This window comes from Nannobrachium achirus (assembly GCF_963921795.1).
Source record: "Nannobrachium achirus genome assembly, chromosome: 23".
NCBI lineage: Eukaryota > Metazoa > Chordata > Actinopteri > Myctophiformes > Myctophidae > Nannobrachium > Nannobrachium achirus.
The window spans coordinates 9,369,937-9,392,307 of record NC_137830.1 but is presented as its reverse complement, the minus strand read 5'-3'; the positions used below and the strand labels follow the sequence as shown (position 1 = coordinate 9,392,307).

Genomic DNA, 22,371 nt, shown 5'->3' with positions numbered 1-22,371 from the left:
AAATGTTTAAAGTGGTTACACAGATTTTGATGCTATTTACATGAATGTTTCTGGGGACCACCTGGAACACCCTCAAGGACCCCTGGGTGTCCCCGGACCCCACTTTTAGAATCACTGTATTCATGATCTATACATCTGTACAATATTCATGTTTAAATGTGTTAGCCACCCCCCCCCCCCATCGCTATGGAAACCAAACCATGTTGATTATGTAAACCCCCCCCCCCCCCCACTACACCTGATCCTAATTATTACATTATGAAACAACACCCTGTCTGTCTGTCTGTCTGTCTGTCTGTCTGTCTGTCTGTCTGTCTGTCTGTCTGTCTGTCTGTCTGTCTGTCTGTCTGTCCTCACACCCTGTCTATCAGTCTGTCCTCATACAGAGACACAGAGGAGTCAGGCATAAACCCAAAGGCAGCATAGAGAGGTTCAGTGAATGTGGTCTGGACGGTGTAAAGGTGTCTCAGTGAGTCTGAAGACACTTCATAGAAGGACAGAATCCCACCAGGACAGTCCAGATACACTGCTACTCTGTTGGAGTCAGAGGGACGAACAGGAAGGAAAGTGTCCTTACTATTGTGTGCGACAGTGTATCTGTTACCATGGTTACCATCTTTACAGTCCAGAGTCCAGGACATTTTACTGAATCCAAGGTTACAGTCCTCACCCTGTCCTTTCCTACTGATTCCTCTGTAGGTCACTCCTATATGAACCACTCCACTCCTCTCTACCTCCCAGTAACAGCGTCCAGTCAGACCCTCTGTACACAGAACCTGGACCTTTCCATCAAACCTGTGAGGATGATCAGGATATGAATGATGCTGTTCCACCCGAGTCGCCTTCCGGTTGTTCTCAGACAGAGAGAGTTCTCTGGCTGCTGTGTTTGTGTCCAGTGTGAGACGATGTGAATCTGATGAGAAAACAACACAGTAGACATTAAAAACATTCCTCACTGAGTGACACACACACACACACGCGCGCACACACGCACACACACACGCACACGCACACACACACACGTACACACACACACACACACACACGAGAACACGCGCACGCACGCACGCACACACACACGCGCGCGCACGCACACAGTAATAATCAGGAACAGGTGTGGTGTTTTTTTTTGGGGGGGGGGGGGTTGTTTATAGAATCAATATGGGGGGTAGCACAGCGGTATCGAATCTCGCTTCGGGAACTACTTTTTTTTTTCTTGGCCATACCCAATGCGTCCAACCCTTGAAACAGTAGGCGATCTCAAAGCGTCTATCGTCCGACGCAGTACAGTACTTCACAACGCGTCGGTTGTATGACGCTTTAGAGGTGAGAATGTGTTGTGCATCGCGATGTGTTGTGAGCTTGTAGATCATCTATTTTAAAAAAATATCTTGGAAAAGCGGAGTCTCTGCCACAAACGCTTTTCAGATGGGAGTCCATGACACACACACGCACACACACACAAACACACTTTCCAAAAATCAATTAATCATATTTTCATAATTCTTTCAAAAATAGCAGGTCTACAAGCTGGCAGCATGGCACCAAGTGATGCTCTGTGATCTTGTAGATCTGCAGACCTAATGTGTTAATACAGCATCACACTCATTTGAACCACTTTATCCATATTTTACATGTTGGCTATTTAACACATTTAGAGCTATAAAACATCTGTGTCATTGCCAGACCCAGGGGGTCGGCCTACAAAAGGCTTTGTCGGTCTGTCGGTCTGTTGGTCGGTCGGTCGGTCCCTCTTTTCCTCAGTGTGCCTGTGTTTGCCTCTGACTGCTCATCTGCCCCTCCCTTCCCTTGCTCGGCTGATTGCCTTGAGTGCCGTCACCTGTACAGGACCAGCTGAGTTGAGTTGGCTGACGAGCTGCTGACACTATAAATTCCTCAGCCCATCTACAAGCTCAGAAACATTTCCAGCTGCTCAGCCTATACAATCCTGTGTGTTCATGTGTTAGTTCAGTGCCATACTAGTGAAAACAGCCGATCTACAAGCTCTTGCTATTAAGTGTTGAAAATGTTCCGCCCCAACTCTGTCAGAGTTCCCCTTAAATTTGTTAACAATACAGGCTCTCCTGATGAGCGCAACCTTTGTTTCGTCAATAGCCCTGTGCAGGCTCTAATGGCTTTCACATCCACTAAGGAATACTTCCTTAAGTTGCATGATTCAGATCTGGTAAACAAGCCTGTCACTAATGAATTTAAAAGAGTCCTTCAGACTACAGGGGGGGGGACTGTGTCTCTGGCAGTGCTGAGGAAGGTGGTGGGTCAGTGTGTAGGGATAAAGTATGCAGGAGCACAGGAAGATGCCAATGAATTTTGGATCTACTTACTGCAGGCCCTTGGGAAAGAAGGAGCCTCCGGGTTTGTAGACCAGTTTTCAGCTGGCAAGTCCTCTGTCTGTCTGACTGTCACTGTCCTGTCTCTGTCCTCTGTCTGTCTATCACCCCCCCCCCCTTCCCCATGGATCAACACCTTATCGTGGTGGGGAGGATTGCGTGCCTTAAGGATCCCACGAGCTATACCAGCTGGAGTCTTGCACTCCTGCCAGCGTCACGCTTGCCGGACAGGTCAAAGGAGAGAGGCCAGACTAAGATTGATCCACCCACCCCCCCCCCCCCCCCCCCCTTCCTTGCATTCTGATTTTCATTGCGGGTCTGGCAGAACCAGGTGACCTGGTCTAGTTTTAGATTAGATCTTTATATTTAGAAACAAGGAATGTCAGAAAACTCTTTTCTCCAGATTCTAACTTGTTGTGATTTTTTTGTTGTGAAGTTAGCGCCCCCTACTGTACTTAATCATACTACAACATTACACAAAAGTACCTAAAGTAGCAGATCTACAAGCTCCAAACATGGCGTGAAGTGACGCGTTTGGAGCACAGATGTTTTCTAGCTCTAAATGTGTTAAATAGCCAACGTGTAAAACATGGATAAAGTGGTTCAAATGACTGTAATGCTGTATTAAATATTTTGCTGGGGACCCCCTGGAACTTGCCTGGCTCCAGCCAATAGACCCGCCCACTCTCTGAGTGAACTGCTTCTCTTGGTCTGGAGGTGTCATATGACGTGCGTCTTTCTGTCGGTGTCTTGCAAACCGACCAATTAAATCAATGCAAGACGGGGGAGGGGTGGGTCTAATTTTTGAAAATCAACAAACAGTGGAGGGAGGGGTGGCTGCGTGGCTCACCAGAGTTCTTAATTGCTCCCTTTGAACTTCAAAAGGGCTCCGAACTGCAGTCATCAGCCGCTTTCCAATCCGAGGGGTTCGCACTTTGAAGTGCGCATTTGAAGGGCTATGACGTCACTGGGCCGCGCCAAATAGCAATCTACAAGCTCACAATGCGTTGCGTTGCGACACATTGTGAGCTTGTAGATCTGTGACCAGTGACGTCATAGCCCTTGAAATGCGCACTTCAAAGTGTGAATCCCTCGGATTGGAAAGCGGCTATCGATTGAGCCATACAAGTGTCGAATAGCTCGTTAGTGATTCTCTCTAATCAATGAAACATCAAAGACAATGACCTGTTTGGTGCCTGTCGTAGAGGGGAGGGGGAGGGGGGAATGTTTTGTTTACACAAGTCAAACACAACCCCTCCCACCAGATCTCTTGTGATTGGGAATTTCAAATTTCAAATCCCCTCCCCTTTGTAATCAAATAGAATAGGGACAACTTCAGACTCAAGCTCCAGCGTAGAGTCTGAAATCAGGCTACCCTGGAACCCCCTAAGGACCCCTGGGGGTCCTCGGACCACACTTTGAGAACCAATGCTATAAAGAACCATCAACCACTTTAACCCTTCATCGACCGGTGTCTCCCAGGGCTCTATACTTGGTCTGCTCAGTTTCCAAAATAGCCGATCTACAAGCTCAAAACGTGTCGTAGCACGATGTGTTGTAAGCTTGTAGATCTGCTATTTACGATGAATGTTCACGTATTAAGACATGTCCAACATTGGGACGCAGGGTTTAAATGGTTAATGGTTCAAAGAAGGTTCTTTGAGGAACCATTTGTGCTTGTGAGCTTGTAGATCTGATATTTTTCAGAGCCCTGAGGAACTCCAGTCAGTGACGTGGGTTTATGTGTTTAACATACAAAATACATATCATTAAAATAACGTTTTATTAATTAAAATCAGTTCCTGATTGCAGGTCTAATTAACCACTTGAACCCTAGTGAACTTATTCTGTATTCATAATTCTAAAACAGCAGATCTTCAAGCTCACAACATGTTGCAATGCAACAAACACGACAGACAGACATTATGTTGTGAGGTTGTAGATCGGCTATTTTCACTGTATTTAGACAGTTCTGTTTAATGCATTTATTTTGGGTGAAATGTTCTTCATTTCAACACAACAATACATTGATACAAAATTTAAAAAGTACTGTAGTTGTAATTTGTACTTTTTTATACTTGAGTATTTACTCAAGTAAATACTTTGTCCACCACTGGTTGTCAAGACAGAAAAAAATCCAAACATGGAATAAATTCCTTCTCAAGACATTTCCTCACTAATGTCTTTGTAAAGATGTCTAGTAACACATTTCAAAAGGTTGAAACTCCCCTAGGGCAGCGGGAACAGCCACGCCCACTTTTCCTGCTCGTCACAAAGCCTTGTTTTGTGTGAGAATCTATATTTGTGGGAGCGTGTCAAATTAAAAAGTATCTTTATTAGTTTGTTGAATACTAGGAGACACTGCTCCTCAGGAGTCCAGATCACCTGGAGGTCCTCTGGTTCCTCCAGAGGTCCTCCTGGATGGAGTGGAGGAGTGGAGCAGGACTAGGGTGCACCTCACCTGAAGAGGGGAGCATGAGGTCCTGGGCTGTTCCCCCTCTCCCCTCTATGGATGTGGTCAGCAACACCACACTTCTCAACACTTTTTATCTGCTGAATAAGAGCTAAGCCTGTTGCCACTTCACACACTGATTGAACTGTGTTTTCAATGGTCTCTCCAGGGGTCCCGAACCCCAGTTTGGGAACCACTGCCCTGGAGGGGGGTTGAATTTCAATGTTTTGGATTGTGTTACTAAACACCTTTAAAACACATTGCTGAAGGTTTGTATAATATCCTCTGAATACAGGGACAGGGGCCAAAACTATTAAATAGTGTATAAAATGTCAATGTGACGGTGACGGACAGACAGACAGACAGACAGACAGACAGACAGACAGACAGACAGACAGACAGACAGACAGACAGACAGACAGACAGACAGACAGACAGACAGACAGACAGATACTCACATCTTGTAAGGAGTTGAGGTTTAATCCAGTGTTCTCCTGAATGATTCACACTGTAGGAAATAGAACAACAATGAATTAATGTCTGACTGTCTAACACACTGTCTCCACTACCTGACATAGTTCTGTTCCTTTTGATATCTCACACACACACACACACACACACACACACACACACACACACACACACACACACACACACACACACACACACACACACACACACACACACACACACACCTAGAAATGATTGACCACAAACAACGGTAGACAAATGTTTCGGGATACAGATCAAGTCGCCTCCATATTTGACAAACTATCATTATGTATAATAAATATATGTTAGAACATAGGACACTATCACTGTATATTAAATCTATGAAGAGAACCGTGGATCATATAGGATCAAATGATCGTCTGGCACTAATTGTCCCAGAGTAAATACTGAACTGGTAAAAACAGTGTTTTGTTTTAGTGTCCAAACCTCTTGGAATGACCTACAGCTCACACTAAAGATCTGTTCTCCTAGAACACGGGTTAGGGTTAGGGTTAGGGTTAGAGTTCCATACTGACTTTGATAAAGTGAGCCAAGGGACAAAACTTGAAACGCACTCTAAACATATCTTTTAATTGAATTATAATTTTGAAATAAAATAAAATAAATAAAAACAAAGAAGCCCCCCTCCCACCTGGCCAGCCAGTTCAACATTGTAAGGGAAACACTGCACTAACCAACATGGACACAGTCCAAGTCTACTCACTTCAGAGTCTCCAGTGCAGCAGAGAGCTTCTTCAGACCAGAGCCTCCTAAGTGGCTGAAGTTCAAGTCCAGCTGTTTCAGATGGGAGGGGTTGAAGGTCAGAGCTGAAGCCAGAGAAGAACAGCCTTCCTCTGTGAGCCCACATCCTGACAACCTGCAGAGAAATCCATATTTTAACAAACTGTTGATGTTCAAGTAGATCCACACAGAGAGAAAACAACACTATTTATTTACCTCAGGATCTGCAGTCTACACTCTTCACTCTTCAGTAGAGCAGAGAGTTGGTCCAGTTGTGATTCCTGCAGGCAGTTGAAACTGATGTCCAGTTCTTTCAAATGGGAAAGATTAGATCTGAGAGCTGAGACCAGGATGTCAAATCCTGTCTGTGTGATGTTACAGCCAGCAAGTCTGTAATTAAAGATTACATATCTGGATTGATTATCAGAGTTTTGGAGGAGGGACCAGAGAGATGAAAAAAACAGGCAGGCATGAATAATGTGAAATAAATCATGGTAATTTTCCAACAGGAAGCTAACTGTATGACGTCTGACATCATAGATGTCTTATGTTATAGACCAGGGGTTTTCAAAGTGGGTGACGGGGCACCCTGGGGTGCCTCAGAATTATTTGATATTTGGAATTCAGCAATATCACAACATTAATATCACTTCACTATGTGATCACCTGATTTGCACTATAGACGAGTTATTTTTCCATCTACAGCCAACTCTTCACCAAAAATAGCAGATCGACAAGCTCACAACGTGTCACGTTGTGTGTCAAACAGACTGCTGGTGCTGGTGGGCTGGGGTACCAGCGAACCTTCCAGTCTGTGTTTACACCAGTTTGACACTCAATGATTGTGTAACTGGACGTGATAATTCCCTAGCAGCCATGATGGATCACATATTGTATTTACTGTACCGTATCATTGTGATGTGATGCCAGAGTGAGGACTAATCAACACAAACTCTAACCGTACCATGATTCTACTCCACTTATTATAATCTTATTATAATCAAACAATAAATAATAAAACAGAAGTAATCTAAATAATGCTGGTTAATTAATCTGACCTCAGTATCTCCAGTTCACAATGTGGACTCTTTAATCCAGCAGAGATGAGTTCCATGAATGAATCCTCCACGTCGTTATAACTGAGATCCAATTCTATTAGATGTGAAGGATTGGAGCTGAGAGCTGAAGCCACAATTTCATAATCTGGCGTTTCGAGATGACAGCCAACAAGTCTGTAAATGTAGAATATGTAAAACAGAGATTATCAACACAGATTAGATCAAGTTCATGTTTGAATCACATGGTGAGGGTTGTGTACTCAATGCAGCGCCAAAAGCATTTACAATTAAACCAAGGGCACCTAATGTGAACAAAATGTGAACGTTTGTTATGTGTGCATCTTTAAATGTTTTTCTATGTTCATAGGAGTTATGTCATTCTATAAGGTCAAGACCACTTGACCTTTGGTGTTGTCAAAAGTTTTTAGGGCACAAAGTTCAAATGCCAGGGCCGGAAGGTCATTAAATAAAACAATGATTTAAAGTCCATGGAAATAATTAATTTAACACTGCCATTAACGAGTATACTCGTTAATTGATGCGTGCACAAAGACACGCACGCACACGCACACACACACACACACACACACACAGACACACACACACACACACACACACACACACACACACACACACACACACACACACACACACACACACACACACACACAATTATTCATTTTTAAAGTAAAAAATAAATAAAATAAAAACAGTTAAAATCGGTTCTACACGGCAGCAGAACCGTTAAATATAATAGGGTTTACTCCACTGTGGAGTAGAAGTAAATGTATTGGAAATAGGACACAATAGCCTACAAATACCTCGAAAGTACAGTACTTGAGTAATCTACTTAGTTACTTTACACCAGTGGTTCTCAACCTGTGGGTCGGGACCCCGACCCCCAGGGGGTCCCCAAATGATTAAGTTAATGTGCAACGTTGTTTTCTCACTCAACAGTAAATAAAACAGCATAAAGTTTAAGATTATAGAAGGTACTGTATCTACAAATTTCTAAAGTGTCAATTTAAGGACCCTTTAATACCTCTAAAATGACAAATTAAACATTGGCCAAATTGTCAAACATCAGTGGCAGGAATTGTGAAAATAGTAGATCTACATGCTCACGACGCCTCACGTAGATCTACTATTTTCACAATCGAACGTGTAACATGTAATGCCTCAACTCTTAGTGCTCGTCAGGGTGGGGGGTCCCCAGTTAAAATATGATTATGTTGGGGGTCACAGCCTGAAAAGGGAACCACTGAGAACCACTGGTTAACACCACTGTCTACAGCAAGCATGGTTCTAAAACTTTTTAGCCTGTGACCCAAGAGGATGAGAGGACGCAGTTTAATGCCTTTATAGCCTACGTTGTCTTGTCTTGGTGTTTTGTTTGTATATTCCTTATGCCTGCATGGTTTTCACCACAAGTTCATGACGCACAGGGAGAGAGAGATGGACGACCATCAAATGGGGCGTCCATTGAAAGCCATTTCCTCTCTAAACGGTGCACAGAAGCGTATTTCAAAACAAGAGCCTTCTTATACTGTATACTATCGATCATTGAACACGTTTATTTTTAAATTGTACTGGAAATAGAAGTAGCCAGTTAGCCCAGACTTCATGCCACTGATGTCAGAGCCAGAGGCTCTGCACACGCGCACACACACACACACACACACACACACACACACACACACACACACACACACACACACACACACACACACACACACACACACACACTATCGAGCGCAAAACGTGCCACGTGGACGTTGGTACGCTCACGTGCAGGCATGCGATTTTATCTGTGTTGTACTGAACGCATGGACGTCTCCTGTAGTTTTGCAATGGCATTCAATAGCTTACACGTAGGCGTCGCTGGCATGCGTATCTGTGTGTCTTCATTTAAGTGGCCAGGCGGGGTACACAGGGACGCGTTTAATTAGGCGTTTGTGGCGAACGCACGTGTTAACACACGCATAAATCTTTTGGTCGGTTTTTTTCATCCGCTCAGGCATGCGCTCATGAGCAGAACAGCAGCCATAAACTGGCGTGATTGACTTGTCGCTCTGCTCTGGAACGCACGTGTGAGATGTGTGCCACACATTTGATTCTCAGCGCTAGACCTGCGTGTGTGTGTGTACACGTGTATATCAAATAAAACAAACATCCAGACGTTCATGCGAGCATGCGTTGGTCTGTCACTGTCTCCACTGTGGGCTGCTCTCTGTGCTCCTTAGGGCTGATGTAGCAAATTTGCTTTATATAGGCCTACCGGTATTTGAATTGGGATAAAATACAGACCCTCAAGGACCACCGGTGGTCCTTTGGTGAGTTGGTGGTCCTGGTGGTCCAAGTGGTCCACAGCTAAATTATGGAGAGTTGTTAACCAAATGGATCTTTTAAATCTAGAGAGCATGAAGTGAAACCAAATAGATTTCGTTTCATTTTCTGGAAACACCCCGCCATTCCGAATATATTATTTATTATTATTTGGGCGATGATGTGATGTTGAAATGTAACTGTCAGATCAGCACATGCATGAGTCACGGCCTCGCGCCCTGCTGGTTGGGACTAATATAGACCTATTAAGTAGAAGTGTGTTGTGTTTATGGACTAAAATAACAGATGCTGGTTATTTTATTTGTTTTGCCCTTTTTTATATTTGCATTTTAACCAAATGTTTTAATCCTTGACTGATTGAGACTATACATATTTCGTTAATTTATTTGTATTTATTTATTTATTTAGCTGTTTTGTTTGGTGTTCCTAAGTTGAGCCCTTCGGAATGGCTGCCTTCTGGTTAAGTTGTCAGTTAAATTGCTTTATTTATTATTTGTTTAGTTCTGTTCAGTTATGTTGTGTTTAGACCTTTATTTCGTTATTTGTTTGTTTTGTTTAGTTGTTAACTTCAGCTCTGAGCAGCGGCCTGGCGCTGCCCCATGCATCCTGCATGGGGTCGGTGGCGCCGTCGGTGCTGCGTCGGTACAGTCGTTCTAGTTTCGGCGCAAACTAAAACTCGAACCATTTAGGCCTACTGCTAATCTGCATAGATTCTCTGCCATTCCGTTCGGTCGGTCTTGTTTTTTTTTTTTGTACCATGTTCCAAGCTCCTCCGTGCTCCGGTCTGCTCTATAACTACAACGCCTTTGCCCATCTACGCAATAGAGCCAGGTCTGTCTGTCTGTCTGTCTGTCTGCTTTGCACGCACCGCCACGCAGCTGCTGCCGTTATATGCCGGGGCACGAGCAATGCATGCGCTCAGCGGAGAGGCACCCCCTTGCCTTAGTAGTATAATAGTAATAAGGGTAATAATAATAATAATAATGATCTATCTATCTACCTATCTATCTATCTATCTGGTGTCACGCTGTTCATGACTGTCGCAGGACGGGCGTTAGTTCCAACTTCCAACGGCAATCAAAACGAACACTTTGATAATATAGCCTATTAGCTCTATATATCTGTTTTATTTCGGGAGTTTCCGTACTGGTGGGTGGGTGGGTGGCTGGCTGGCTGGCTGGCTGGCTGGCTGTCTGTCTGTCTGTCTGTCTGTCTGTCTGTCTGTCTGTCTCTCCGATTAACAAGCTCACAACACATTCGTTGAGTAGACCAACCTTCCACTCAATCCCTCCCTCTATCTTTTTCTCTATATCTCTCCCCCTCTCTCTCTTTCCTTTAGTTGTCTATTTTCAAATATAGGCATATAGGCATAAAATGTAGGGCTAAAGTGGATCAATGGATGTTTTATAATATAATAGGCCTAATCATATCTTCAAATACCTCAACATTTTACTTGAGTACAGTATAAGTAAATCTACTCAGTTACTTTGCCCCACTGCGCCCAGTGAGAGCGGGGGCCGAGAGAGAGAGAGAGAGAGAGAGAGAGAGAGAGAGAGAGAGAGAGATCTCGGCAAGCGCCGAGGTCCATTTGGTTACCAACTGTCCAACTCCATCATTAATAAGCTGGGGATTGTGGACCACCTCAAGGACCACTGGTGGTATTTGAAGCAGATGATCAGATCGTGCAAAAACTCGGAATACCCCGAAACGCTTTGCGTGGTGTCACAGGCGAGAGAGATGAAGCAGGGATCCCCACAACCTTCATAGATTCCATACAGTTTCATTGCTTGACAGCACAATCATCAGTGTATTTTGGATTCATGTATGAAATAGCCGATTTACAAGCTCACAATGCCTAGCAGCATGAGGCGGTGTGAGAGACGAGAGAGAGACGAGAGAGAGAGACGTCGGTTCCATCCAGATATGGTCCATTGCTTTAATGTTCTTTTTTTTCCTTTTTTTTTTTTGCGCAGCCTCCTCGCCAGCATGGTGCTTTAAAACGGCGAAATTAAACAAATATATTCGCTATATAATATAAAGAGCCTCTCTAACATCTCAATAAACTGCTAAAGTCCTATTGAAAGATTGTCTTTGTATAGTTCAGGTAGTGACTGACAGGGGGTGAGCAGGCCAATGCTTTCTAGGAAAAACGAGAACAGTCACCCAAATTAGCTCCTGCTGTGTCAAACAAACATTGACTACATCAAAGGTGATATCCCCAGGCACTTAGGTTTGTTCACGGCTTGGTCATCGAGGTTGTTGTTGGTTGGGTAGCAATAGGCCTATTCAAGCAGGCTGGAGCCTACATTTATGTATGTTAAATAAATGTTGTGACAAAAGAAGGCTAGAAACACAACCACCCTAAGGACTATAAACCATGGATTGACATCTAGACCTACTGCACATACAGTATGAAACATCTAGACCTACTGCACATACAGTATGAAACAGAGCTGATACCTTTAAATGCATTTTGAGAAAAGATAATGATGTTATTTATTCCAAAAGCTTTATACCCTGTGTGTGTGTGTATATATATATATATATATATATATAAAATGTCACAATGCGACATAGCTCTGTTTACACAATGCTGTACCCTCTGTACCCACCATTTTCAATTGTTTTTTATTTTGTATTTGTGACACTTGCTTTGGCAATGTAAACGTATGTTTTTTTTTGTTTGTTTTTTGGCCTATGTCTATAAATATTTTGTTCGTGGGCCTGTGTTTCGCCGTTAACTCTCTCCCAGCCATTTACAATATGCTTGTGCGCCTATACTGCCAGGATTATTATTATTTTTTCAGTCCTACAATACAACGTTCAATGATGCAGAATATAATTGTAAACTGCAGTCTATTTGTATACCACAAGAGTGCGCCAACGACTAAGTGATCAGGCTGACTCATTAGACTGAATGAGAATGACCTGCAGCCTGTGTTTATAATGGAACTGACGGCCGGCCGGAGCGCCCAAACAAACAGCATCGTGCACGCCCTCACGGGCGCAATCAGTTTATTTCAAACACTCGACCATGATGCTGGGTGACCACTCTGTCAGCCTCTCATTTTTTTCCGAATGAAAATCCGTCTACATATGGTAAAGTTTGATAAGAAAAACGTTGGCTTTCAATGCTAAAATTTGCATATGCTATGCTATATGCAAATGACTTCCGGGTTACGTCATCGATGACATCATTTCCATCGCATTATCATTGCTGAAGCTTAAATGAAGCTAGAATGGTCATTTATGGCTCTAAAAATGTCAAAAAAATACCAAAAAAATCAGAAAATCATCAGGAAGGCGACGTTTGGCGATCTGGCTGGCTGGGCCTCCTCAAAATGGCGACGTTTGGCGATTTGGCTGTGAACTAATAGTTCTCCTTGGCTTTATTTATTTTTTCCTATACGCCAATGTAATGTGCACAGGAGTATTTTAGTTGCACAAAAAACAACCGCTCGCCCAGAACGAACCAACGGCGCAGGACAAAACCAAGGCAGGCAGGGTCCATTTGGTTTCATTTTACGCTCTCAAGAGTTAAGGGTCTATATAGTTCCGTTTGGTTACTCTCCATATTTTAACTGGAGATCACCTGCATGGAAACCCTAACCCCTCAAGGACCAACACAGCACTGGTGGTCCCCGGACCACTGGTTGAGACCCACTGCTGTAGACTCAATATACTGTAATCATATCGAACAAAAATAAATAGCCTATGAATTCAATGAAATGTCGGCTTGATGCGTTGCCGTCTGTCCAAAATAACAGATGCGTAAGCTATCAGCACGCCATGATATAGTGCTGATAGCTTGTTTTATTGGAGTTGCAAATGCCACGCGCATAAATTGGCCTATACAACAAGTGTAACGCTGACACTGCATGTGTAATGGAACCAAATGAACCCTAACGGGTCCATTAGCTCTATTATAGGCCTATATCTGTTTTATTTCAGGAGTTTCAAAAATGTAGGGCTAAAGTGGATATGTTTTATAATATAATACGCCTAATCATATCTTCAAATTAAGTTTTCAGACAATTGTAGTGGAGCAAAATTGTACTTGAGTACAGTATAAGTAAATCTACTTAGTTACTTTGCCGAACGCTGTGATGGGTGCGCGGGCAATACGGAGGTGGACGGGGACAGAACGACAGAGAGTTCAGGTTCTTCCCACCCCCCTCACCCCCCTCTCTCCCCCCCCAGACAGCGATAATAATAATAAGAAGAGACTGATTGTTTTAAAATATCTATCTATCCATGACCGTCCAGAGCCGGCCTAAAGACAGTGCACTGCTGCACAGAATTAGGCTATTAATAGGCAACACGTCGCTTTGAAGATGGAATGGCCAATTTCCTATATTGAACAGATGCACCATGATGAGAAGTTAATTTGAGCACTATATGGTAAAAGTACTCTCATTCTTTACTTAAGTAAAAGTATCAGTACTGCAATATAAGCTATAAGTAATATATGTTATGTTAGATCAGGGGTCTTCAACGTTTTCAGGCCAAGGACCCCTTAGTTGAGAGAGAGATGAAGCAGGGACCCCTTAGTTGAGAGAGATGAAGCAGGGACCCCTTAGTTGAGAGAGAGATGAAGCAGGGACCCCTTAGTTGAGAGAGAGATGAAGCAGGGACCCCCACAACCTGTTCATAGATTCCATAGTTTCATTGTTTGACAGCACAATCATCAGTGTATTTTGGATTCATGTCAATTTGTGTTTCAGATATTTAACCACTTGAACCGTCAACATCTTGAGCTTAGTTTCACTCTGTACTTAGTCTGCTCTTTTCCCTACACTAAACCCCTTTGCCTAAAATAGCCGATCTACAAGCTCACAACGCCTCGCAGCGCGAGGCGTTGTGAGCTTGTAGATCTGCTATTTTTGGCTAAAGTTCTCAGGGGGAAAAAAAAGGTTTCTATCACACAAAGATTTGGAGGACCCCCTGTAGTAACTCTGAGGACCCCCGAGGGGTCCCGGACCCCCTGTTGAAGACCCTTGTGTTAGATGTAAAAGTCCGGACAGACAGACAGACAGACAGACAGACAGACAGACAGACAGAGAGGCAGCTAAATAAGTCTGGGCTCGCCGAGCCATAGCCCATAAGGGTTGGGCTTCTTTCCTCTTTATATCACAGATGCATTCTGTTCCTGTTTTTATAGTTAACTAAATAATATCTATCTACTTATGCAGAACTATTGCTTGCCAAAAAATAAGTGAATAAAGTGGGTGCAAGTGAACTGCCTGTGCGCCACCGCCGCCACACAATAGCCTACGAATTAATCTACGTATGGTGTCACGGAATCCATAGATTATCCACGATTATAGCCACGGAATCCGCATGGTTCTGTAACAGTAAACCCCGACTCCAGGGTCTCCAGCGAACAAAACAGCGCTGATTTGGGACAAGCGCTGGAGCTGCAGCTATGAAGCTTGACGAGTGCTTCGCCGTATGGCCGTGTTGCGTATCTATAGCAGATATACAAGCTCATAGCGTGGCGAATTGCGACGAGTTGTGAGCTTGTAGCTCTGATATTTTCAACGCGCGTCACCATCGTACGACGAATAGGCTGATTTTAACAGCGCACAGCACAGAAGAAGCAGCCCGCAGCAAGCTCACCCTTCGGGATATAAACCATGCTGACAGATCATGATACAAAAATGATGATGTTGTTTTAATGGTTGTAGCCTACTACTTTAACCAAATAATAATAAGAATAATAGGCTTAAATCTGATAAAATAGCCTCAAGGGAGCCAAATGATAAAATAGCCTATAAGGGAGACATTTTCCCAGCCGGTCACAGTGTCCGGTGGACTTTATAATTACCGGCCAATTAAACATTTTAACGGTCAATGGCACAACGTATGCTTCGCCAATATCTTTATATATACAGACAGACAGACAGAGAGACAGACAGACAGACAGACAGACAGACAGACGGATATAGAGAGAGAGAGAGAGGGGGGGGGGGGGGGGGTGGGGTCCTGGGGGGCCCCGGACCACTGGTTGAAATCCACTGTCAGAAAGAAAGTAATGACGTGCTGCCGTGCATATCACCGGGAAAAAAAAAAAAAAGGTAGGCCTATACCTCTGCCCTCATGAAAGTCAGGCAAGACTGACGTTAACCTTTATTTTATTTAGAACATAAGATGAAACCAAATCGACCCTTGTGTTCATGAATGAGTTAGAGCTTAAAATGAATAGGCTACAATGAAACCATTGATATAAGAATCACTGTAAATTTACAGACTTTTTTTTTTATTTTTTTTTTATTTTTTTACATGACATGTCACGCGTACCTTCGCTGAACCATCGTGTAAAGACGCGATGCGTCCAGACGCTTTGATGCAGCGCAACGTGTGCCCCGGAGTGCCCCTGGAGCAGAACTAACGCATGCATGCACGCACGCATATGTAAACAAAAAGCCATGCGGCACACATGCGTCCCTTCGCTTTCGAGGCACATTTTGCGCCACACACACACACACACACACACACACACACACACACACACACACACACACACACACACACACACACACACACACACACACACACACACACACACACACACACACACACACACACACACACGTTTGATTGACGTCTTTAATCCTCATTAATTGCTCCGCACAAGTGAGCGTGTACTTTTTAATTGCGTGCATGCGTGTGTGCGTGTTCTGCACAGACTCTGTGCAGACTGTAGACATGGGTATAAGATGTGCACTGCACTGAACGTGTACAATGACTTTATAATGATGTTCTGATTATCACACTGATAGCCAGGGTAGTGGTATTGATACAGGTGCTGTCCCGATGAGACTCTAGATCTGGTGGTCCCCGGACCACTAGATCTCTATAAATGTGCCGAAAAGAACAGATGTATAAGCTGTCGACCCGCCATGATGCAGTGCGTTGAGAGCTTGTAAGTCTGTTTTTTTTCCCGACGTCCACGAGCGCACAGATAACTGCTGTAATGAAGCCGCCGTGGCAGAGATTATAATTAAAATCTAGTTATAGAGGGCCAAACTATATACAATATTAAGGTATTTATTATTTTAGTTATAGAGGGCAATTAAAATGTATTAATCTTTCTCTTTTACTGCCAAAGCTTAGCTAATCGTCTTGTCTGTTCAACGCCAGCAAAACACTAACCTTTGAGATTTTATAGAATAACATCCCTCCATTATATCCATCCGCTCAGTTCTTTTAAAAAGACGCCTGCAGGTCTTTTAGTGTCAAAAGAAAAGGGCAAAGATAGAGCCAGTGGAATGTGGCTTGCTTTCACCCAAAATCAACACATAGCAGATAGAAGTAGATGCAGGGCCTCAAAAAGGAAAAGGAAACGTTCCTTCCTTCCGTGTGTGTGTGTGTGTGTGTGTGTGTGTGTGTGTGTGTGTGTGTGTGTGTGTGTGTGTGTGTGTGTGTGTGTGACATGACTTCAGGCTACATGCACGGTCGTTGCTATGGCAACTCACAGCCCGCAGACACCCACCAGCTGTTCCATGGCTCAAATCAGGAGTAGTCATGTTCATAGAAAACCTATTAGTGTGTGTGGCAGTGGCAGTGAGCGACGCGTGACGAGCACCCGTCATAGGCAGTGAAATAGTTAACAGGAATATGCTTTATTTGCACCTACACACCAGTCACTATTGGAGACCGGATTATTATTGGACATTTTACATCCACCATCATTTCTACTTATGGTGTTATGTGTGATGGTAGATTGATTCTCTTCTAATAGGTTTTCTATGAACATGACTACTAACCGAGCCTTTCTGGTGTTCCTCACAGCTGGGACCAGTCTGGATTTCCCCCACTCTCCTGTTGTTCTGTATTTGTGCAGGTCCAACTCATCCAGAACCTCCTCTGACGTCAGCAGCAGGTGGGCCAGAGCTGAACACTGGGAGTGAGACAGTTTTGTCTTTGAACTGTCCCCTGACTCCAGGTACTGTTGGATCTCCTGATGCAGTGAGTGGTCGTTCATCTCCATCAAACAGTGCAGGATGTTGATACATCTGTCAGGAGAGAACCTTTGATCATTCATCTTCTTCAGGTTGTCGATGGCTCTCTGGATGGTCTCTGGACTGTGGTCTGTCTGATCCAGAAGGCCTCCTAAAAGAATCTGGTTGGACTCCAGTGAGAGGCCATGAAGGAAGCGGAGAAAGAGGTCCAGGTGTCCATTCTTACTCTCCGAGGACTTTTCAAAGGCTCTCTTCAGGAAGTCATCCAAGGTACTGACATCAACTCCCAGGAATGTTTTCAGTACCTTCATGTTCCTCTGTGTGAAACAGTGGAACAGGTAGACTGCAGCCAGAAACTCCTGGATGCTCAGATGAACAAAGCTGTAGACCTTTCTCTCAGATTGAACAGTCTCTTCTTTGAAGATCTCTGTGCACACTCCTGAGTACAGCGAGGCGTCTTTCACATCAAGACCACAATCTTCCAGGTCCTCTTGGTAGAACATCATGCTACCTTTGTCCAGATGTTCAAACGCCAGCCTGCCCAGCTTCAGAAGAGCCTCCCTGTCCGCCTCCATGAGCTGCTGTTGATTCTTTCTCTGGTGTTGCCTCTTTCTCTGTCTCTTGTTTGGTTTCTTTTTCTTGTCTTTATTCTTTAACTTGTGTGTCTCGTCATACTTCAGATTCTTCCTCTTGGTCTGGACCCACAGGAAGTGGCTGTACATCGCAGTCTGGGTCTTGGGCAGCTTTTCTGTCTCTTCTGTCTTCAACATGTCCTCCAGAACGGTAGCGGTGATCCAACAGAAGACTGGGATGTGACACATGATGTGGAGGCTCTTTGATGTCTTCACATGTGAGATGATTTTGTTGGCCAGCTTCTCATCACTGAATCTCTTCCTGAAGAACTCCTCCTTCTGGGGGTCTGTGAACCCTCGTACTTCTGTCACCAAGTCAACATATGCAGGAGGGATCTGATTGGCTGCTGCAGGTCTGGTAGTTATCCAGAGGAGGGCTGAGGGGAGCAGATTCCCCTTGATGAGGTTTGTCAACAGCAAGTCCACTGATGATGTCACTGTGGCATCAGAAACAATGTCATTGTTGTTGAAGACATCAGAATCAATGTCAATGTTCTCGAATTTCAGCGGAAACCTGCTTTCATCCAGACCATCAAAGATGAAGCCAACCTTCCAGACAGCGAGCTGCTCTGCTGTGACCATCTTTAATTCTGGGTGGAAACGATGAATCAGTGAGAGAAGACTGTGCTGCTCATCTTTGACCAGGTTCAGCTCCCGGAATGAGAAGGGAACCAGGAGAATGACATCTTGATTTTCCAAACCTTTTGCCCAGTCCAGAGTGAACTTGCGCACAGAGAAGGTTTTTCCAATGCCAGCGATGCCCTTGGTCAGAACTCTTCTGTTGGGTTTATCTCTGCCAAGGAGGAGGGGCTTAAAGATGTCACAGCATTTGATTGGTTGGTCATGGAGGGCCTTCTTGGAAGCTGTCTCTAGCTGCCAGACCTCATGTTGGTTATTAACCCCTTCACTCTCTCCCGCTGAGAGGTAGAGCTCTGTGTAGATGCTGCTGAGGGAAGGCACTTCAGTGACGTATGTCACACGATCAAGACGGTTCAAACCGATCTTATAAACCTTTAAATGCTCCTGCGGACTCACATCTGCTATGAGAAGACAATAAAGTTAATTTATAACTTTACATGTAATATAGCTACAATTCGTCAAACATAGGGAAAAAGAAAGAAAAAATCAAACCTTGGTTCGAAGTGAAGCGGTGAATTTTTATTCTATGTGTTCTAGAGCTATGAAATCTGTGTTCTAGATCTATACATTCTGTGTTGTAGATCTATACTTTCTATGTCCTTTAGTTCTATATTTTTATGAATTCTGAATTAATGAATGATTTTATGGAGGGCCAAATTGTCATGTGAAGCTTGACCAATCCTCAATTCTGAATGCACGGGACACACAAAGCCACTCCTTGGAAGCGGCTTTCACCGCTTCAAAAACGGATATAAATATCATTGGATCATTTGTTTCTGTCTAAATGTATATGTTAATCATCAGTATTTGGACATTGATACAGGAATACAATGTGGACATTTAGTCTGATGATGTTTTCTGCTAAACATTACATGAATTGATATGAAATGTTAATTAGTGTAAAATGTGTCCCGTCTTACTTTGTTCACTTGTGGTTTGACTGGATGTCTTCTGTTCAGGTGTGGTTCTGAGTCTCTCTCTGTGGAGATGAACACAATATAATATAAATAATAGATAGTTTAATAACTTATAATATTTGATTAACCACTTAAAACATATATACTTTGTCTTTCATTGAATAGCGCCAATATATACAAGCTCAGGAAGTGCTGTGATGCCATGTGTTGTGAGCTTGTAGATCTGCTCTTTTTCCCATGGGTTTTGAAAATATTGTATAGATGAACACAGGGATTGACACTAGCGGTTACCCGACTGCCCGGGGCAAGTAAAAAAAAATCACACGCAATGTGATGTGAGCGGTGGTCGTGCTTGCATAACATCTTCAGGCTAGGATTTGAGTCTAGGATGTACAGGCTATACACACACACGATTTGCTATGGCAAAACGCTGAGGAAAAAGGCTACAGACATACAACATATGACGTCCTAGACAAACATGATGCTACGTACACACATTTTGCTATGACAAAACGCTGAGGAAAAAGGCTACAGACACGCACAGCCACTCTATGGAGTGGTTTACGTGCTACACACACACGTTTTGCTATGGCAAAACGCTGAGGAAAAAGGCTACAGACACAGGGGGTAAAAAGTAATCACGGGTTCAATACTGCGATATAGAAATACTCTGTTACAAGTAAAACTACTGAATTCAAGATTTACTTGAGTAAAGGTATAAAAGTATTGGCATCAATAAATACTTAAAGTACCAAAAGTAAAAGTACAAAATGTTTGAAAATAGCAGATCTACATGCAAGCTTTTAAGTAAACGTATTGTACAGTACTTAAGTAAATGTACTCAGTTAAAGTGGCCAAGACCTGAGGGCAAGTAGTACATGACCTGTACTTGCCCGACGGGCAAGTGCCTCTGAGACCTTACTGTCAACCCCTGGAACATGTATTACATGACCTGGCAAACATGATACAAAAACACAGCCCAGTTGTACACAAATGTTGATTTATATATCATTGTAGACCAATGGTAATAGTTGTATTGGGCCCGATTCACCAACTTACGAACGTTCTTCTTAGACCCTCTTAAGAAGTTTTTTTTAAGAAGATTTGGCATACACCAATGTTTTCTTAGCTGTGATTTGTTCTTATGTTAAAAAAAAATCTACGCACACTGGAGAGCACTCTTTTTAGTTCTTAAGTGTGAGAAAATAATTTATTCATTAAGTTTTTTCAATTCTACAATTGCATAATTGCGACCGAAGGTCGCATATACTCTGAAAAACCGTGTCGCTTGAGTGACCTTCCTTCCGTATGGGAGTGATGTCAGTGTGATGTCAGCGAGTTGTGACATCACTTCCTGTACGGGGCGGCTACACAAAATGTGGATAACACTATATATGGAGATAGTCCAGTCCATCATGTCATATGGGACTACCGTCATAGACAGTAGCCAAAAGAGAAGGATACACAAGACTAAGAAAGACAAAAAAAGAGAAGAATAAAAAAGAAAAAAAAGGAGGAGGAGGATAAAGATACCAAAAGGAGAGAGAAGAAAGGGTGGATGAGGTATGTGTCTCAGAAAAGAAAATGTAACAAGGAGGTGGCAACGGGGAGGCTAGATAAAGTTATTAGGCCTGGATCCGACTTTAAGTCGACGCACAGGATTCCAGAAGTGTAGCGCTTATTCGCTCTTGTATCAAACTGGTACTCGAAACGTTCTTAGAATTTAATATATATTTTATAAAGTAAATATGGGGGCGGCTGTGAAGAAAAAGAGAAGAATAAAAAAGAAAAAAAGGAGGAGGAGGATAAAGATACCAAAAGGAGAGAGAAGAAAGGGTGGATGAGGTACAATGTGCGGTATCCTCCTTGTCAAGCTCGACGTTGGGCATTTGGACCTATACATGGAGAAATGGAGCGAACCTGTGTGGCCTAAACATGGAGATGTGGTACAGAATGACTCATATATGGGCATAAAAAGTATGTCATGTGACATCACTTCCTGTACAGACAGTCAGACAGACAGCCATTGACTCCGGCCTAACAATGGCTACTGTCTATGACGGTAGTCCCATATGACATGATGGACTGGACTATCTCCATATATAGTGTTCTCCACATCTCCATGTTTAGGCCCTATCGCTCACACGTAGGTGGGGTTGGCGATAGGGCCTTTTTTTGTGTGGAGTTTGCATGTTCTCCCTGTGTCTCCTAGGGTTGATAACAACTAGAATCATCAGAGAAACGCTGTGGTTGGCCAGATAGTTAAGAATTGGCACGACCTCGCCCTTTAGGGCGAGGTCGCATGTCACCCTGAGGTCGCATTCCACCCTCGGGTCTCTTACTAGTAATATGATTTAAATCACCGACATATCTGTATCATATCTTTAGAGCAGTGGTTCTCAAAGTGTGGTTTGGGGACCCCCAGGGGTCCTTTAGGAAGTTCCAGGGGGCCCACAGTAAAACAAGGAACAGTTTTAACCCTTTAATCCAGCTTTAAACTTTGTTTGAAAATAACCGATCTACAAGCTCACAACACGTTACCATTACAGCCCATTTTGAGCTTGTAGATCGGATATTTTTTAAACACCTTGATAAATCTTGAAAAATCTTCTCAGGCTTCAGGTGGGGGTCTGCAGAATGCATGTCAATTTGGGGGTCCTTGACATGAAAAGGTTTAGAACCACTGCTTTAGACTAGTTTTCAACAGGTCTGAAAATTGCATCCCAACCCAAAATGACCCGTTGAGTTGAAGCCCAAGCCCCAAACTCACCCCCTATGAGAG

The 22,371-nt window shown here is 43.4% G+C and overlaps 2 protein-coding genes across 2 annotated transcripts in view; both read right to left on the bottom strand.

The window, feature by feature from the left end:
- LOC308308739 (protein NLRC3-like) overlaps window positions 1-22,371 on the bottom strand; it is a gene marked incomplete at both ends in the record, with an annotated part of 195,327 nt that overhangs the window by 118,057 nt on the left and 54,899 nt on the right. The window lies entirely within an intron of this gene.
- Window positions 354-20,552, bottom strand: LOC308308430 (protein NLRC3-like; the record flags this gene model as incomplete). Its single annotated transcript, XM_080753846.1, has 6 exons — window positions 354-896; window positions 5,266-5,308; window positions 6,017-6,162; window positions 7,163-7,265; window positions 17,207-18,979; window positions 20,542-20,552. 6 exons carry the CDS (start codon window positions 20,550-20,552, stop codon window positions 354-356), a joined length of 2,619 nt encoding a protein of 872 aa, XP_080609972.1.